Raw genomic sequence first — 17,793 nt, forward strand, 5'->3', positions numbered from 1 at the left:
TGCTCCAGTTCGGCATATCGTTTTAGAGCAGTTCCCTTTTATCAGGCCCCGTTCACATCTGAGTGACTCTGAATTGCAGGCATTTCCGGATTATGTAAAAAAAAAATGCACAACATGCGTTTGGGCGCCATTGATGCAACCCCAAATGCACTAAGGAAACTTAGCGTTTTGTCACACCTCAAAACGTCAGAAAAGCTCACCATTCAAAAACGCAGCAAAGTTGGCCAAAAAAAAAAAAAGGCTACAGAGTTACTTTGGTACGTTTTTTAGAGCAGAGGGCAGCCTATTTAAGTGAATGGTATTGCTCCAAAATGTGCAAAAAAGACTCTCACGTCTGTCAGAAGTGAATGGGGCCCAGTCCTGATTTGGTGGCGCAGTTGGGCACAGATTCCTCGTGGCTGGCCTTGACTTTTCTTTGGGAAAAAAAAAAAAAAAAACAGGTATTCAGAATCATTGATAACCTTCTGAAAATGCTAGGTGCCTGGCACCAATGCCATCCTTTAAATTGTGGCGCATTACGAGCTATAGACATGGAGCAAGCATGCACCAAATTTGTCTGAAGGAATTCTCTCCCTGCTTTCCAGGTCAAAATCTTGGAAAGAATTTGATTAATTGAATTCTCAGGACAGTCAAGCAGCTGGCATTTTCAGAAGCGGGTGATCATTGCCGCTTTATTATTATCCTTTAAAGTACGGGGGTATAGATGACAAGTTATTTGAGTCCAGCTATAGAAAGCAGTAAGAGCGCCACACCAATTGTCAAGTCTAACATGATCTTTTTTTTATTAGCTTATCTGTAGCAAGCTGTTGCGTTTCCAGGGTTGAAATACTTCCCCTTAATCAGGGCTATAGTACAAGTATAGAAGCTCATAGGAAATGTAAAATGTATTTTTGTTAAAGATTTAATAAAAGGGAAGTCTATCTTACGTAAAACGATAACATTGAGAAAGTATTCGGAATTTCAAGTGTTGTAGATGGGCTCATGTGCAGATTGGCAGTCACACTGCCTTTGCAAATTGACCATCTCTGCTGTTTGTGTTTGTTTACAAAAAAAAAAAAACAGCCTGAAAAAAACCTTTAGGCTACATTCACACCTGAGCGTAGCGTTTCTTACCGTGATTTTTATCGCGATTTTTGTGCAGGCGTTTTTAGATTGAATAGAGACCAATGGAAAACGCCTGTAATCTGCCCAAAAAGAAGCTCATGTACTTTTTTGAGCTTTGGGCGTTTTGCTCACAGCATCAAAACGCTCAGATGTGAACAGAGGCCATTGAAATGAATAGGATTTGTCTTGTTGGGCGTTTTGAGAGCTGATCCTAGAGCAGAAAAACTCTCCAAAAACGCCTACATGTGAACGGAGCCTTAAAGCTGAGCTCCAGCCTTTATGGTCTGCACCCCAAGCTGACCCTTCCATCGGTTTTGGGTGCAGGCGCCGGCATCCATACTAAGAGAAACAGTCCAGTCTTGCAGCTTTACAGCCCGTTTCCTGCTGTGCATGCGTGAGTCCCGCTGCGCTTTCTGAATGGTCCCGCTATCTCCTGGGACCTGTGCGTTTCCCAGAAGGCAACGGGGGGAAGGAGAAGGGGCTGCAAATGACGTAGGTCACCGCGTCCCCTTTACACAGAAGAGGGAGCGGCTACCTGGTTTTTGACAGGTATCTGTCATCCCCCCCCCCCCCCCCCCAGAAAGGTGCAAAACGTGGCCGAGGGGGGGGGGGGGGCAAGCAGATAAGTGGAGCTTCCACTTTTGGGTGGTACTCCGCTTTAAAGTACAACTATAGGCAAAAGTTTTTTCATTCTAGATAGTGCAAGGGAGGGTTATAACCCGTCCGATTCTTGGTTTCTGCCATTTGTGTCCTATTTTGGAGATTTTGCTTCACTTCCTGTCCCATAGTCCAACAGAAAGTGAGAGCCCTGCAAATAAAGGGAATACCTTGGGGACCCCCAGGTCACCACAACTAGTGCCCCTATTGTATGTTTTTTTTTCCCTCCTATTACTTTTCTGGGGACAACTCAAAATTTGGAATTTTCTTTACTTTCACTTCAATGATAATGGTAAACTGGACAAATGGAGAGGGTGAACCTTCTTAACGGGGACACAGACAGCAATACAAACTGACAGGTGTTCTAATCCCTCTCCATTCTATCCAAAAAAAAAGTTTTGCCGTTAGTTATACTTTAAAGATTGCGTATATCCAGAGTTCATTAAGGAGCTGGCAGTGTGTGCTGGTATGCATACATCATGTTTGTACGCCCGGAGCCCTGTACCATGGAAGTAACCATTTATTGTGGCGATTCTGTACCATGTCTGTTATAAAATCTCAGTCCTAAGGGAGGTTTAACACCTTCTGATAGACACTCTGCAAGCTGTTATCACAGCTAATCCCCTTCTGAGAGCCCCAACCGAGCAGCGCCGAGGACAGCGGCAGGGATTATCAGATAGACGGCGGGGTATTAAGGGGAAAAAAGAACATTAATTAGTAATGAGCTTCTGTCGTGCATTAAGAAAATATGTCCTGGGGAATCAACATGCGCTATGGTGCAAGAAATCTGTAGCAGGGAACTGGGGGGGAGGGGTTAAGAAGGGCTAAATCCTTCTTTTTATGTACACTGCTCAAAAAAATTAAAGGAACACGTTGTAATCAGACTATAGCATCCAGTCAATTAGTCCCCGTTCACACTAAGGCGACCTGGTCGCCTCACAGGTCGCCTCCCATAGGGAAGCTGCGGACCCGTTCTAATAGGAGCGACACAAGTCGCTCCGACTTAGAAAAAGGGTCCGGAGCTTCTTTGGGGCGACCAGGAGGTGACCGCCATAGACTTCAATGTTATGAAGTCCGTGGCGGCCGCTCCTATGTGAACGGGGCCTAAAACTCCTGGGATATCGATCTGGTCCGTGAAGTAGCAGAGGGGGTTGTTCACCAAAGCAGCTGAAACTGAATAACAGGTGCACTAGATGGGCAACAATGAGAGGACCTCCAAAACAGGAATGGTTTTACAGGTGGAGGTAGCGTGAGGCGATATCTTGACCCTGTAGATCAGGGGTCTTCCTGAACAATTGGAGGGCCATAGTTTGAACTAGAATTCCCATCATGCCTAGGCATGTCTGTAAATGTCAGAGTTTTACAATGCCTCATGGGATGTGTAGTTCCGCAACAGCTGGAGGGCCGTAGTTTGAGGATCCCTGCTATAGAGGTTGCATATGCATGCAACCGAGACACCCCTCAGGGTCTTTGAGGCAGTTACAAACTGAGTAATAGAGTTTAAAAGGCTAGCTGCATACAATGATAAAAACAGACAAAGTCCATAAAACATGTACATAAATTAAATTTTTGCATTTGTATTTAACCACTTTACCCCCGCTCACTGTGCCTCTACTTCGTCACAGTGTCTCGTTCCCGTCCAGCGACTTAGACCTACGTCGCTGGACTCCTCCCCTTTTCCCGCGGTTTTTGTGTGTTGCAAAATGCTTGTTTCCTTGTCGCGTTTTGGGGTGCCGTTAACCATGAATGGCATCGCAAACGGGACACACTTTTTTTTTTTTTTTTATGTGTTTTCTTAAACACGTGGTTTTGTTGTGAATGGAGCCTGAGAGTGGAATTCTCTTGCTTCTTGTTTGTGTCTCCAAGACAGGAAATGACAGGGCTATCTCCCTAATGAAGCATTTATGGCAATAAGAGAGAGCCTGAGAATGGTTTTGATCATTTCCTGCTTTTTCCAAAATGAGAGGATAAAAAGTTTCAGCTTAGATAGTTTTGCCTTTGAGCATCAGCCTGTTTCAGCTACATTGTGTACTGGGCCCAAGACGATGCTATGGAAATGTGTGCTGTGGTTTATGCTGCAAAGGGGGTAAATTGTAACTACAGGCAAACTTGGGCTGACCACAGAGCGATTTATTTCCTGCAATCCTCAGTTGCGGGAAACAAAATCGCTCAATTTCCCCCTTCAACACGGTCCAGTGTTGATGGGGGAATCCCTCCCGTGTAGCCTTTTTTCTCCCGGCAGGGACGGCTTTCCCCGCAATAACAGCCGCTAGCAATAATCGCATGTAAAATCCAACAGGCTGGTTGTACCCAAGATGATCGATCAACTTGGTACATTTGGCTGGCCCATACATGGTTCGAATCTCAGCTGGTTTCTGCAGAACTTGTCGAGATTTGAACCGTCTTTGGCTGGCTTATGTACACAGTTCACTTTCAGTTTTGGTTACTTTTCGTTCAAGGGATTATGCTTTTGGCCATCCATTTCTGACATGTACCTATGCTAGGCAGAATGATCTTTTTACTACTTCAGAATTTCTGTATGTTGTCAGTTTGTTGCTGAACTTAGCTTTCCTTCACTTCTAGGGGCCACCATAGGAAGCCCAGAATAAGCCCAAATTGTTACGGAGTGGCTACTCTGGGTTGAGAACTCTTACTGCCATCCTGTAATGGCAATGGGTGCCTGAGTGTTCAATCCACAAACGCCAGCCCTGTCACAAATAAGGAAGGGGAATAAGTCACAGGATCCTTATACCTGGAAGCACTGGGTAGTTTCTTCTATGGATTGACCCATTTATCAGTGGGGTTGATTATTGGGGCCGATATTCACTTTTTTTGAAGTATCGGTATTGGCCACAAACTTGCCAATATTGCTACAAGTGGTTGTACTGGAGTGATGTCTACAGCTACAAACCTCTCCCTGGTACAGTTTTTTTACTGCAGACAGTCAGTATTCTTGTAATCACAGCCGATGCATCTAAGCAGCCGCTCGGCTGTTGTTACAAGCAGCTGGAGACGACGTCCCCCCGTGCCCCTTTGCCTGGGTCTCCCGTCCCACCGGAATGCCTGAGCGACCAGCCGGAGCGTCCGACGACCCAAACACAGCCAGATCAGCTCTGATCTCCGATGTATTAGTAACCCAGAAGCGATGTCATGACATCACTTCTGGTTACTGGAGCCTTAAAGGCGCCAGTTTAAAAAAAAAAAAAAAAAAAAATGACCGTATTGAAAACAGCCAAACCTGGTGTTTTTTTTAATGCTTTTAAGTGCAGAGGAAGGGTTTGGGGCTTAGACCCCAGATCCCTCCATAAAGAGTCCCTGTAACCCCCAATTACTGTCACAAGGGAAGTTTTATATTCATTGTGACAGCAATAAAAGGGATTAAAAAAAAAATTAAAAGGACAGTGTAAAAATAAAATTTAAATGTGCAGAATATTGGCACCTAATATAGGTGCTGAAGGGTGGGCGGAAAATCTGTATCGGCCCTGAAAAAGTCGGTCGATCCCTATTTCTGCTCCTGGCATAGAATTGAGCAGCAATGAGCAAAAAAAATCAGCACATTAACTGATTTTAACTTTGGGGGTGGGGGGGGGGGGGGGGCGGTGGAGTTATCGTGTGTGCCCATTCCACCTTCTAGTTTGAACCAAAAAAAAACGCTCCAATGATGCATTTGTAGTCGTCTGTATTCCTAAGTAACCTCTGCTTTCTGTGATATAATGGGAGTAGGAGATGAAGGAACGGTTAGTGATGAGCTTTTTGTATATTTTGTGGTAAGAAAAGAAGATAAATGCGGTATTTAGAAATTTCAACATTCTTCATAAAAAAAAAAACTGTTCTTGTTTTTATTGGCTCATATCTCCATCTATAAAAAAAAAATTGTGATTTCCCACCCCCTCCCGCTTGTGGGGACATCCGGTCCACCATCTCAAAGATCGGTCACTCTCTGAGCAATTTGTCCTCCCTGACAAAGGAGGATTGTGTGACTGCAGCTGTACTGATCACAGTGTCAGCCTATGATGGCACGGACTGCACTGTCTTGGTTATGTACTGCTGGCTTTCAGGATTAAAAAAATAAGGCTGCTTTCTGGTCCCTGGGAAATAAAGGCACTTAAAGAGTCATTGGGGTTTATTTACTAAATTCAAATCCACTGTGCACTGCAAGTGCACTTGGAAGTGTAGTCGCTGTAAATCCGAGGGGGACATGCAAGGAAAATAGCCTTTTTGCTTGCACATGATTGGATGATCGAAGTTAGAAGAGCTTCCCCTCATTTTTGATCTTCTCTTCAGATCTACAGCGACTGCACTTCCAAGTGCACTTGCAGTGCACAGTAGATTTGCGTTTAGGAGGTTCAAGTCAAAGGGGACTGTATCCATTCAAGTCAAAGGGGACTGTAACTGCATATACCCCACCAGATATAAATGTACCCAGCCACACTCTTTTGCCACCTCACTGTACTCATAGAAGGCTTGGATCAGGTCTTCTGGGTATAGGGGGAAGCATGTCATCTCCCCCGTGTGACAGTATTTGGGTCTGAGCTGCTGAGCATTGTAACTTGGGGCACCCCGTATCGTCAGTTGTCACCAGCGCTTAGAATGGCTGGGTGACTATACAAGCCTGGGGATTGTTTGTATACAATATCACTTTTTTTTTTTTGTGTGTATATATTTATGTATGTATATGTGTGCGTGTATGTATATGTATTGTGACAGGAAGTCAGGTAAATCTGTGGATGTAGTCACAGACAGGAGATACATTTCCACCTGGTTTAGAAAATTCACCAATTACTATAGGGTGTCGGCTGAAAAGGTAGCCAGGACGGCTTAAGGAAGTTGAAAGGCCTTCAGCTGTTCGAATGAGGAAGTTAAGGCCTCTATAATTTGTCCAAAGGAAGTCTATTGATTGCTGCCTCCTGACGCTGTGTGAGCTGGGGATAGGACGACAGTCAGATGTGTGCCTCCCGACGCTGTGTGAGCATGGGGAAGACCTCCTGGAGCGATGTGCGCTGAGGAGGGTAAAAAGGGTGAAGACTTCTCAAGGTGAGAAAATGAACTATTTCTATGTGAAGAGTATGAAGAGAAAAACCAATGGATGTATCTATGTGAAAGGAAAGTCCAATGAACATGTGCTGTGTGAAGAGAAAAGGGACATTCTCTATGTGAAGAGATAATAAATGGACTATTGATAGTCTGCTGTATGATCAGCCAAGTCTGCCCAACAGTAGGTTGGAGACAGACTTCCTTAGGTAGGTTCCTGTGTGTGAGGAGGTAGCCGCCCACAGTGGCAAGGATTTATTTTGTGTTTTTTTTTATTTTGGATGTTTTTGACGCTTGCAGTCTGGTGAAGAAAATTGCATGAATAAACCAAACTGTTGTTTCCAACCACTTTTCGGCTATCTCCCTGTGTAACACCCCCCCCCCCCCCCAAGGGGTCATCCACACCCGCCACCGAGCTAATCAATCCTCACAGTATATGTGTGTTTATATATTATATATATATATATATATATATATATATATATATATATATATATATATATATATATATATATACACAGACCTACACATATATATATATGTGTGTGTATTATAATGGAAATAAAAAGTCTAAACACCCCTGTTTAAAAATGTTGGGTTTCTGTGATGTAAAAAAAATGAGACAAAGCCAAATAGTTTCAGAACTTTTTTCACCTTTTTAATGTGACCTATAAACCGTACAACTCAATTGAAAAACAAACTGAAATCTTTTGGCGGGGGGGGGAAGTAAAAATAAACGAAATAATGCGGTTGTAGAACCCTCTAGATTGGGGGGGGGGGGGGAAATGTAAACGGATAACATATTAAAGCTTGCATGAGATTTTAGTTATTGGATTTAGTCAATATATAAATCCAGCTGGCCCTGATTTAGGCAATCCAAGCTAAAGTGGGAGCAGGTATCTGTCAAAACTAGGTAAACCACTCTGCCCCCCCCCCCTAAAAAAAAAGAGGGGGTGGAGTATTTAAAGCATAACTTCCCCTTTTTGGGCGAAACTCCTCAGCTTTAAAGTGGCAATGAGCACTCCCATTAGGATCTGTGGTTGGCATTTACAAACTGGTGTTGAATGGTACTTTAGCTTGTATAAGATCAGTGTGAACAGCAAGCTTTGTTGAAGCTTCTGAAGCCCGTGAGAAACTGTCCTAAGAGACCTGTGCTGGGAATTGTCTTCCTTCAACTGTCCTTGAAGTGATCCGGTCATACCTTGTCACTGGGCCAGGTGTGCTAATTTGGATTTTCCCTCTATACCTGTATTCCTAGGACATCCTTAGGATTTTTCATCAGCTTCTGACTTGGTGAAAAGGGCCACACTTGGTAGGTTGAATCTCCCCAGTGGGGATGAAAACATGACAGGACTTTTAATCTTGCACTATGTCATCAAAAACTAAATCCTTTTTTTTTTTTAAACCTTCCATACACTTTTAAGCAAGTAGTGGAAGGGTTGGGCACTGATTCAAATGTATTAAGGGTGTGGGGTCACAGATTGCATTTTGGCTTTTCATTCTACTGGAAGGAAGGAAGCCTGGTTGTTCAACTGGCAATTAGTGATTGTTTAAAACTCCCCATTTTAAGATTATATCCTATTTTCCAGTTTCTGCTGAATAGTTTTTTTTTTTTTTTTTTTTGTCGATATGTTAATCCAATGACTAAAATCTCATGCAAGCTTTAACATGTTAGTCATTTAATTTTTTTTCTCTTTTCCCCAATCTTTCAGGGCCGGTTCACACCACATGCAGCCCAGTGTGTGTTTTTGTTTTCTACATCAAAATTGAAGGGAAACTACGTTATATGGTTTCCAATGGCATAGTTCACACCAGTGTGGTCAAGCTACAAAGAAGAAAAGTGGAACCTGCTGCATTTTTCCTGCACTGGACTACTGGAATGCGATAAAACGCACCATAACGCATCAGACCCCAGTACAGTAAAAAAAAAAAAAACGCATAAAAACGTGCATGCAGAAGCGTTTCTAGAACGGATCTGAAGTGCGTTTTTTGTGGTGTGAACCAGCCCTCAGTCTGCAGAGCCTACCATTAAGGATATAGGGGTGACATCTCTGTCCTTTGTGCTTCTATTTGTTACACGTTCTTCCAATAAAGACTACAAGTGCACATTCCACTGTAATCACCATTTTGAAATCTACCATTTGAAAAAATGGCATGCAGACTGGAGTGCATTTAAACCTGAAATGATTGCAAAGAGGTTGCATGAGATAAACCGCACTGAGATGCAGCAAAAGATGTGGAAAAAGGGAAGAAACCAATATTATGAGGGGAAAAAAATAAAATTTGCAATTGTTCGCAAAAGCGTTCCTTTTTCTGATCACTTTTCAGAGGCAAATGAGTCAGTATGCGATGGGACGCCTCCTCACTGCCTGTTTTTAACCCCATTTTGCTGAATAAATGTGCCGCAACCATGTGCACTGTGTGGATCGTGGGGTGTTTTTGGTCCATCCCTGGTCGCTTGAATGGGTCACATGCGGCGAGTTTGCCGATTGCAGTACATTGGATAGTTCTTGCAACAACGCATTGTGACCTGCAGCATGTGAACACTCCTATTTGATGCCATTGCAGCTTAAGGAAGAGGAGGGGGGGCAACCCCCCCCCCCCCTCCCCAGCAGCCTGTCTAAACAGTCTAAGGCAGGTTTCCCTGCATCCAATTCACATGACATGCGAGTGTGAGTCGGTTCACAAAGGTCCAGGGCAGCCACGGTCCCCATTCCAAAAGGGTCCTGTGCGTGTTTGGGTCCCGTTCAGGCTCAAATTCGGACCGGATTCACACCTGAACCGATGAACAGGAACGCAGAGGCCGAACATGTGAACCCGGCCTAAATGTTAGGTTTAACATCTACTTTTGTGTTTTGCTGCAGTCTTGTGCCGTATACTTCTGGTTATCAAAGTTCTAGACTAGTCGTATTTTTCTTGATGCGCCTGCTATTTTCTTTTGGCCCAGGAAAAGATCCCCGCTGAGCTGCTGAATAAGCAGGATCGGGCCTGTCATGTGCTCTCCCCTCCTAAAAACTTTAAAGGTCTTGTCGCTATGGTAACAGGCTGAGACATAGAGGAATGAGAAGGAATCTTATATGTTTAAGACTCCCTCACCCCTCCCCAGTCGCGATTGTTCTCATGATTCCGCCTATGTGCACTCGGTCACCTGTCACTGCCGCAGCCTGGAACCCGGCCAGAACACGACATATGTCTTTTATTTTCCGCCCAGCGGTTCCGGAATGTCGGTTATACATTGTAACTTTTTGTCTGTTTTCAGTGAGCTTTGTTTATTTATTTTTCATACTACGCATCTGAAAAGGCTGAGACGTTTCCATTGTTCTGCATTGCCTGAACAGTACATCAAAAGACCTGCAAGTTTCAAGTCAGCTTTTTTTTTTTTTTGGCTTGCCTTCAATTAGAATAACTGATTAGGTTGACATGAGTATTTAGTTGGGAAATTAGATGAATCCTCATTTCTTGATTAAAGAGTAACTCCACTTTTAAAAAATAAAATAAAAAATATTCCCTCTTGAGTGATCCATGTACATTGCAGGGATTTTAACAAACTTTGTTGTAGAGTCTTACCTTCTGTTATTCTGGAGAAATCGCTGTTTGCGATTTATCAGCTGCTGCACCTGCAGGGCTCTAATGAGGAAAATGGCAGAGTCTGCATCCTTTGTTAGATGTAATTTCCTATTGGAAATATCTAACAAAAAATGCCATGTTTGTTGTAGGGGATGCTGAAAATCTAAATTGTATGTTAGTGTAGACTTCTGGAAAAAATCAGTGAGCCAATCACACAAGCAGGAAATTGTATACCTGGGGGCGTTCCGTACTCAATCTGTGTACAGAATGCCTCCATTCTTGTAGTTACAATTGAGATAACTACTTGATTAGTGGCTCTTGCGCTCTCTCACGCTCGCTCTCTCCTCACATTTTTGTAAATATTTTATTATATCTGTTAGACCCCGTTCACACTGGGGCGACGCTACTTGCCGGGGCGACCTTACAGGTTGCGGTGCGCAGCTCGCACCGCGGCCGGCACGGACTTCATATAATTGAAGTCAATGCAGGTCGCTCCAGGTCGCCCCAAAGAAGCTCCGGATCCTTTTTCTAAGTCGGAGCGACTTGTGTCGCTCCTATTAGAACGGGTCCACAGCTTCTCTATGGCCGGCGACCTGTCAGGCGACCAGGTCGCCTGACAGGTCGCCCCAGTGTGAACGGGGTCTTAATGTGACAACACTGAAGAAATGACACTTTGCTACAATGTAAAGTAGTGAGTGTACAGCTTGTATAACAGTGTAAATTTGCTGTCCCCTCAAAATAACTCAACACAGCCAACAATGTCTGAACCGCTGGCAACAAAAGTGAGTACACCCCTAAGTAAAAATTTCCAGATTGGGCACAAAGTGTCAATATTCTGTGTTGCCACCATTATTTTCCAGCACTGCCTGAACAGATGCTCAATAGGGTTTAGGGCTGGTTCTTTAGCAAGGCAATGGTCCTCTTGGAGGGAGGGGATCATGCTCTGCTTCAGTATGTCACCGTTCATGTACATTCCACAGTACATGTTGGCATTCCCAATGCCGGCAGCACTCATGCAACCCCAGACCATGACACTCCCACCACCATGCTCGACTGTAGGCAAGACACACTTGTCTTTGTACTCCACACCTGGTTGCCGTCACACACCCTTGACACCATCTGAACCAAATACGTTTTTATCTTGGTCTCATCAGACCACAGGACATGGTTCCAGTAATCCATGTCCTCAGTCTGCTTGTCTTCAGCAACCTGTTTGCTGGCTTTCTTGTGCATCCATCTTTAGAAGAGGCTTCCTTCTGGGAAGACAGCCATGCAGACCAATTTGATGCAGTGTGCAGCGTATGGTCTGAGCGCTGACTGGCTGACCCCCCCCCCACCCCTTCAACCGCTACAGCAATGCTGGCAGCACTCATATCCAGAGGTTGTCATTGGGAAATAGACGTATGACGCTGAGCTTGTGCGCTCAACTTCTTTGGTCGACCATGGCGAGGCCTGTTCTGAGTGGAACCTGTCCTGTTAAACCGCTGTATGGTCTTGGCTACTGTGCTGCAGCTCAGTTTCAGGGTCTTGGCAATCTTCTTATAACCTAGGCCATCTTTATGTATTGTAGAGCAACAGTTCCTTTTTTTTTTTTTTTTTTTTCAGATCTTTGCCATGAGGTGCCATGTTGAACTTCCAGTGACCAGTATGAGAGAGTGAGAGCGATAACACCAAATTTAACACACCGGCCCCCCATTCACACCTGAGACCTTACAACACCAACAAGTCACATGACACCAGGAGGGGGAACGGCTAATTGGGCTCATTTTGGACATTCTCCCTTAGGGGTGTACTCATTTTTGTTGCCAGCAGTTCAGACATGGCTGTGTGTTGAGTTATGTTGAGGGGACAGCAAATTTACACTGTTATACAAGCTGTACACTCACTACTTTACATTGTAGCAAAGTGTCATTTCTTCAGTGTTGTCACATGAAAAGATATAATAACATATTTACAAAAATGTGAGTGGTGTACTCACTTTTGTGAGAAACTGTGTGTGTGTGTATGTATATAATATATACATATATTTTTTTTTTTTTTTCCTCCTGCTGATGCAAGGCCTGTGTATAGAAATTGTTGATAATGGGGAAGTTAGTGTGTTTTTTTAATTTGTTTTTTTTTGGGGGGGGGGGGGGGGGGGTTGTTGCCAGGCAATACCAGCATCCTGCAGCTCATGCAGGGAAGGAGAGCGAAGAGGGTGTTGTTAAAGTAGATCTGAGGTTTATAATGCTGAATGTTTTTAGTTTATGAAAGCAGTGTGTATCATAAACCATGGCTTCCTGTTACAACAGTGGACCATGCCTGCGCAATGTGTCGGCACAGTCTGCTGGAGGGGATCACGTGATAGGGTGACGACACAGGAGCACAATTGGAAGATACTTGTCATTCCATAAGAAAAAGGGACTTTCATGGTGGCTGGTTGGACATGTTAGACTGCTCTTTTGAGAATGTGGCTTTGCCTATTTTTAATATTTTTCCCAGAATGTGCAAATGAAAGATCAATGCAGTGGGGGAAAAGGTATGGAAATGGTGGCCTTACGGCTTTTGATGGATTTGAGACTTCCCACTTGGAAACTGGTGGCTTCCAAGTTAGTTATCTAGGCACTAAAAGTCCCAGTATGCACTGACAGTAAGCTGTGAGCGGGGCAGCTACTTTTCTGTTTTTTTTTTTTTGTCTCCCAGGCTGAAGATGTACATCAGTGCTGCATGCTGGAATTAAGGTCATAAGCTGCCCCTTTCAGGACCTCTGCTTCCGCTCCACGCGGCCGCATCCCCCACTGTCAGGGTAACGCAGCTCCTGGAAGCCTGCCAGCAACAGACTGGTGTGTAAAGGGTGTTTGTCTATAGGCTTGGCTGTATTCACCCTGCAGGCCATATCCCTTGATTTGCAAAGCTCTACAAACGGTGCTGTTTGCATACTGCTAAAGTTAGTCAGGGCTGCTGGAAAGGTCACCCCTTCACCTCCCCAGGCCCCAACAAAATGGAGTGAAGACTAAAAACAATACAGTCTTTTGAAACCATACCAAAAGCTGCTTTCTTTTGGTCACTTTAGATGCTAAAGGCAGCTGTAAACCATTAAAGAGAATTGAATGCTATGTGAAAATATGTATATTTTTTTCGGTATGATTTGGAAATTGACACTTTTGGAACTGTGCAATCTAAAGCTGGTCACACATGGTACTGTCTGAATAAAGATCTACTTTATTTTATTTGTATAATCAGTATTAATTTGTTTTTCCAAAAGCCATACAAAGGGAATAATGATAACCGAAATGAAGACAAGAACATAAAAGTAAAAACATCAAGGATATGTTCCATCTGTAAGGCAGACATCACATCTGATCAACATCATTACCAATAATACAGCCCATTAATTAGAGCAAAACCATCATACCAACCGTACATTCATTATAGATACAAAAATAAATCTCTCTCCTTCAATTGGTCCGTAGCTAAAACCTACTCTAGCAATATTGGTCATGACTCTGGTCATACAGGACTGGACCATGTGGGTAGGAACATTTGTACATGCATGTAATACAATAAAGTGATGCTATCTGGGCTCAATGTGTATTTCTCTGACTCCAACTGGAGGCCAGACCCCTGAAGATTCAACTAGAAAAAAAGACAAAGTGGGAACAAGAGAAGAAAAGAAACGAAAAAAAGGGAATAGGGGGGTAAAAAAGTAAACCTCAAGCAAACAAGCGCAACTCTCCGTGACTCCTGAGAACTTGAGAAGAGGGGAAAAATTTCTGTTCAAGTGTCCCAACCAATGGTCGGGTCACAAATCAAGCTAACAAAATGCTGACTGAATAAGTGTAGCTGAATAAAGAGGGGACCCTAGGCAGACGGGGACACAGTGTCCCCCTTCCAGATTACCAATCTATAACGTGGCCATTTCTAGGATTCTAATCTAACTGGGATGATTATTTGCTCTTATCCAATTCTGTGGAGTAATGCATCCACCCAGACCAGATGTCCCGGTAAAGATAGCCTTTCAATTTTAACAACTTTGTACTGTGAGGAACTACCAAAGTCTCGGAGAGCCACCTGCGGCACTTTGGTACTTGTGCATTTCCGGACCCCTTCAGTCTGTAGTAAAAGCATTGATTTGTAAAGCAGTAATGGCAGGGATCTCTACTAGCTTCATGTCTCTCACTGTCTTCAGCATTTATACAGTATCCATTCAAACCTGTAGCCACATATTCAGTGTCTGACCATTTACCTTTAGAACGGCCTTTTTCAACCTTTTTAACTAACATGGTGGAACCCTTGAAATAACTTTTCAGGCTCAGGGAACCCGGACAATAATTACTGTATCTACAGGTCACAGTAGCTTCGTGTGATGCTCACTTGTAACAATGCCTCTTAAGTTCATGGTCATTGGACATAAACCCCCCTTCCCATAGAGATGGCTAAAAAGATCATTGGTGTCAGTGGTTCTTCATCGAAGAGGAAAAAATTCCTTCATGCTCAAGGAACCCTCTAGCCACATCTGGAGGAACCCTGGTTGAGAGTTTTTTTTTTGAAGGTTTTCAGTCTGACAGTCCCTCTGTAGAAATACGTATACTGAACATTGTGTGGTCTTGATGTCCAGGGTCACAGTTGAGGCCCTGCTATACCTCTTAAGATGACAACCGCTGACCCAAGGAATCCGCTGAATTTGTATTGAGACAGAGGGTCTCGCTCTATGTAGAGTTTTGAAAGTCATAAGCAGATTGCATGGTGTTCATGTTAATTTGAGAAATGTGCAAAAAAAATAAAAAGTGAAATTTATGGAGCTCTCCAGTAAAAGACACGGTTTCTTGAAAGTGGTTTTTATAAATGTGTTCAAACAATATTAAAACCATTGTAGCAAGGTTTCCAGGCCTGTGGTCTGATGTGGGTCTGCCATTGTTACCAGTTACCTCTCCAGCCCATTGCTGCGACCCTGGGTGTGAGAACTGAGACATTGACAACTCCGACATCTTTGTTTTTGTGTTTTTTTGTAGATAAGGGGATGGGAGAAGGGAATGAGTGGGATACTACTTTTAGGCTCAACTAGTTACAACTTGGGACTTTATCCAGAAAAATGTCTGTCCACGCGGCCTTGACGCCAGCCAACGCTCACTGCTTAGAATACACTGTAACTTGAAAGAAGTGCTGAATCCTCGACTCTAGGTCCAGAAGACTCAGGGCTATGGAGCATAGAACTGCTGACACTGCTGCACTGCAAAGTCACTGACCACCCCCTCCAGCCTGGCACTGGCTGAAGGTAGCTTGTGGTGAATTCTCGTATCGCTGCAACTCTCAACTGATACTCTGTACAATTCAGGGCCCAATCTGCAGGCACCCCCTTTACACTTTTAGCTCTTCAGGGTCCACTGACTATGTACCCCCTTTGCTACTTCAGGGTCCTCAACCTAGGTACACCCTTTGCTACTAGCTGACACTGGATCCCAGAACCTCCTCCGGAGTGGTCTCCTCTAACTCTTCAGGCAGACCCCCAGGGGCAATCCTCAGTACTTACGACCTGTGTAGGCTTTCCTGGGACTGGACCACTCTCGCTCTCCGCTGGTTCTCGGCACACCAGATCCCATCAGCTCGACTCTGCATTCTCTCTGGATCCTCAGGCGACACCCCGAGACATCCACCTTCCTCAGACAGGAGGAGAGACAGCCATTCCCTCCCTCCTGGGACTCTGCCCCTGCTAAAGACGCCGAGCCATGCGCCCCTTCAGACTTATATCCTCTCCCAGTATCCTCTGCGGCAGAATCTGCCTGAATGTATCTGATAGGGCAGTGGAGGAAACCCAATCAGGAGCCTCCTTTACAGCCAGTGGGAAGACTCCCCTCTTCAGAAGACACACTTGGGAGTCATGACAACCTACCTGACAAAAAGAAACATGGCCCTGCTGTTAGGCAGACAAGGCCTATTATGCTTTTACCTAGCACCTACCTATAGGGTGCTACACCAGTATTCTCTTTTCGACTAAACACAGTAAACTATCGAATGATCTGTGTCCACCATTTGCATCTATGCCATGGAACAGCTTTCTGTTGTCCTTTTTTTTTATCCTTTCTTCTATTTGAGTCACTAACTCCTAAGGCCGAAGGGCCAAAACGTGCAACATAAAAAAAACTAGTCAGCAGTGGCATCCGCCATATTGTTCTCATGATGGATTCCCTATATATTGACTTACTGTACTAAGGGTGCTTGTTTTCTCCTTGCTGGCTAATATGTTTGCTGTAAACTTCTCTCTCTCTCATATCCCTGACTGATGCCTGTGTTTTCGGTACTTTCCTTAACTTTGACTCTGTAGATATGGAACCCCTGGAGTGGAGTTTACAGGTTTGCACAAGGACATGGCCACCGTGACCCAGCTACACTTCTTACCTGGACAGGTAGGCTCAATGATTGATGTTCTTACCCTGCAGCATTAGGGTTAGTCCCACCATGAAATGTGTATGTTTTTTCCAAGATTGTGTTGGTTTCCTCCTTTTTTAAATATATAAATAAAAAAAACATATATATATATATATATATATATATATATATATATATATATATATATATATATATATATATATATATATATATATATATATATATATATTAGAGGCATCTCCATTGGAAGATTTTGTTTTGGTGACAACTGTAAGCCCTGGTTCACACTGTTATTTTGGATGCATTTAAGAAAGCATTGAATCGCATGACAAGTAAATCTGATTTTCTATAGAGGCCGCTGACCTATATACAGTACGAATGTGATGCGGTTTTAAAAAGGGTCCTGTGCGAATTGCATGTGAACCGCATCAAACCCACACTCCATGTGCTCCTTGAAATCGCACCAGAAAATTGACTCAAATTGCACCGCATCAGTGTGAACCTAACCCTAAGGGCTCATGCACACAGGATGTTTACGTTTAGAAAATGCCAGCACTGGTGCCAGGAAAAAGCAGCTGTAAAAACATGCTTTTAGGCCCCTTTCACACAGGGGAGTCCATCGGCGGACTCCGTTTTTGCTCAGCGGGGGATTGATCCGCTGATCGCCCTGCTGTGCAGACGCATGGCTGCTCTGTCTCCGCGCTGTGTGCGGAGACAGAGCTGTCAGGTTCCCGCTGTTCTCTATGGGGGAATCAGATGAGAACGACGGTCCGTTCTCATCCGATCCCATCCGATCCTCTGGACGGATGGAAAATAGGGTTTCCATCCGTCCAGATTTGATGGATCGGATGTCAGCGGACATGTCTCCGCTGACATCCAATGCCCCATAGAGATGCATGGGGCATCCATTCAGATCCGCCTGAAAAACGGACAGGTGGATCTGAACGGTCTGCCTGTGTGAAAGGGGCCTTAGCCACGTTTTTGACTAGCGTTTTTTGTCGTTAGCATTTGTGGGTGTTTTTACAGTAAAAACACTCCCTATAATGTAAAAACGCCAAATGCGGCTAA

The 17,793-nt window shown here is 44.0% G+C and overlaps 1 protein-coding gene across 2 annotated transcripts in view; it reads left to right on the forward strand.

Moving 5' to 3' along the window:
• LLGL1 (LLGL scribble cell polarity complex component 1) overlaps positions 1-17,793 on the forward strand; it is a 155,639-nt gene that overhangs the window by 60,539 nt on the left and 77,307 nt on the right. For both annotated transcript variants that reach the window (XM_082261825.1, XM_082261826.1), the window contains exon 3: positions 16,661-16,742. In XM_082261825.1, the coding sequence (XP_082117951.1) occupies positions 16,661-16,742 (82 nt within the window). The remainder of the gene's footprint in view (positions 1-16,660; positions 16,743-17,793) is intronic.

This window comes from Pelophylax lessonae, assembly GCF_965119305.1.
Source record: "Pelophylax lessonae genome assembly, chromosome: 6".
In the NCBI taxonomy this organism is placed as follows: Eukaryota; Metazoa; Chordata; class Amphibia; order Anura; family Ranidae; genus Pelophylax; species Pelophylax lessonae.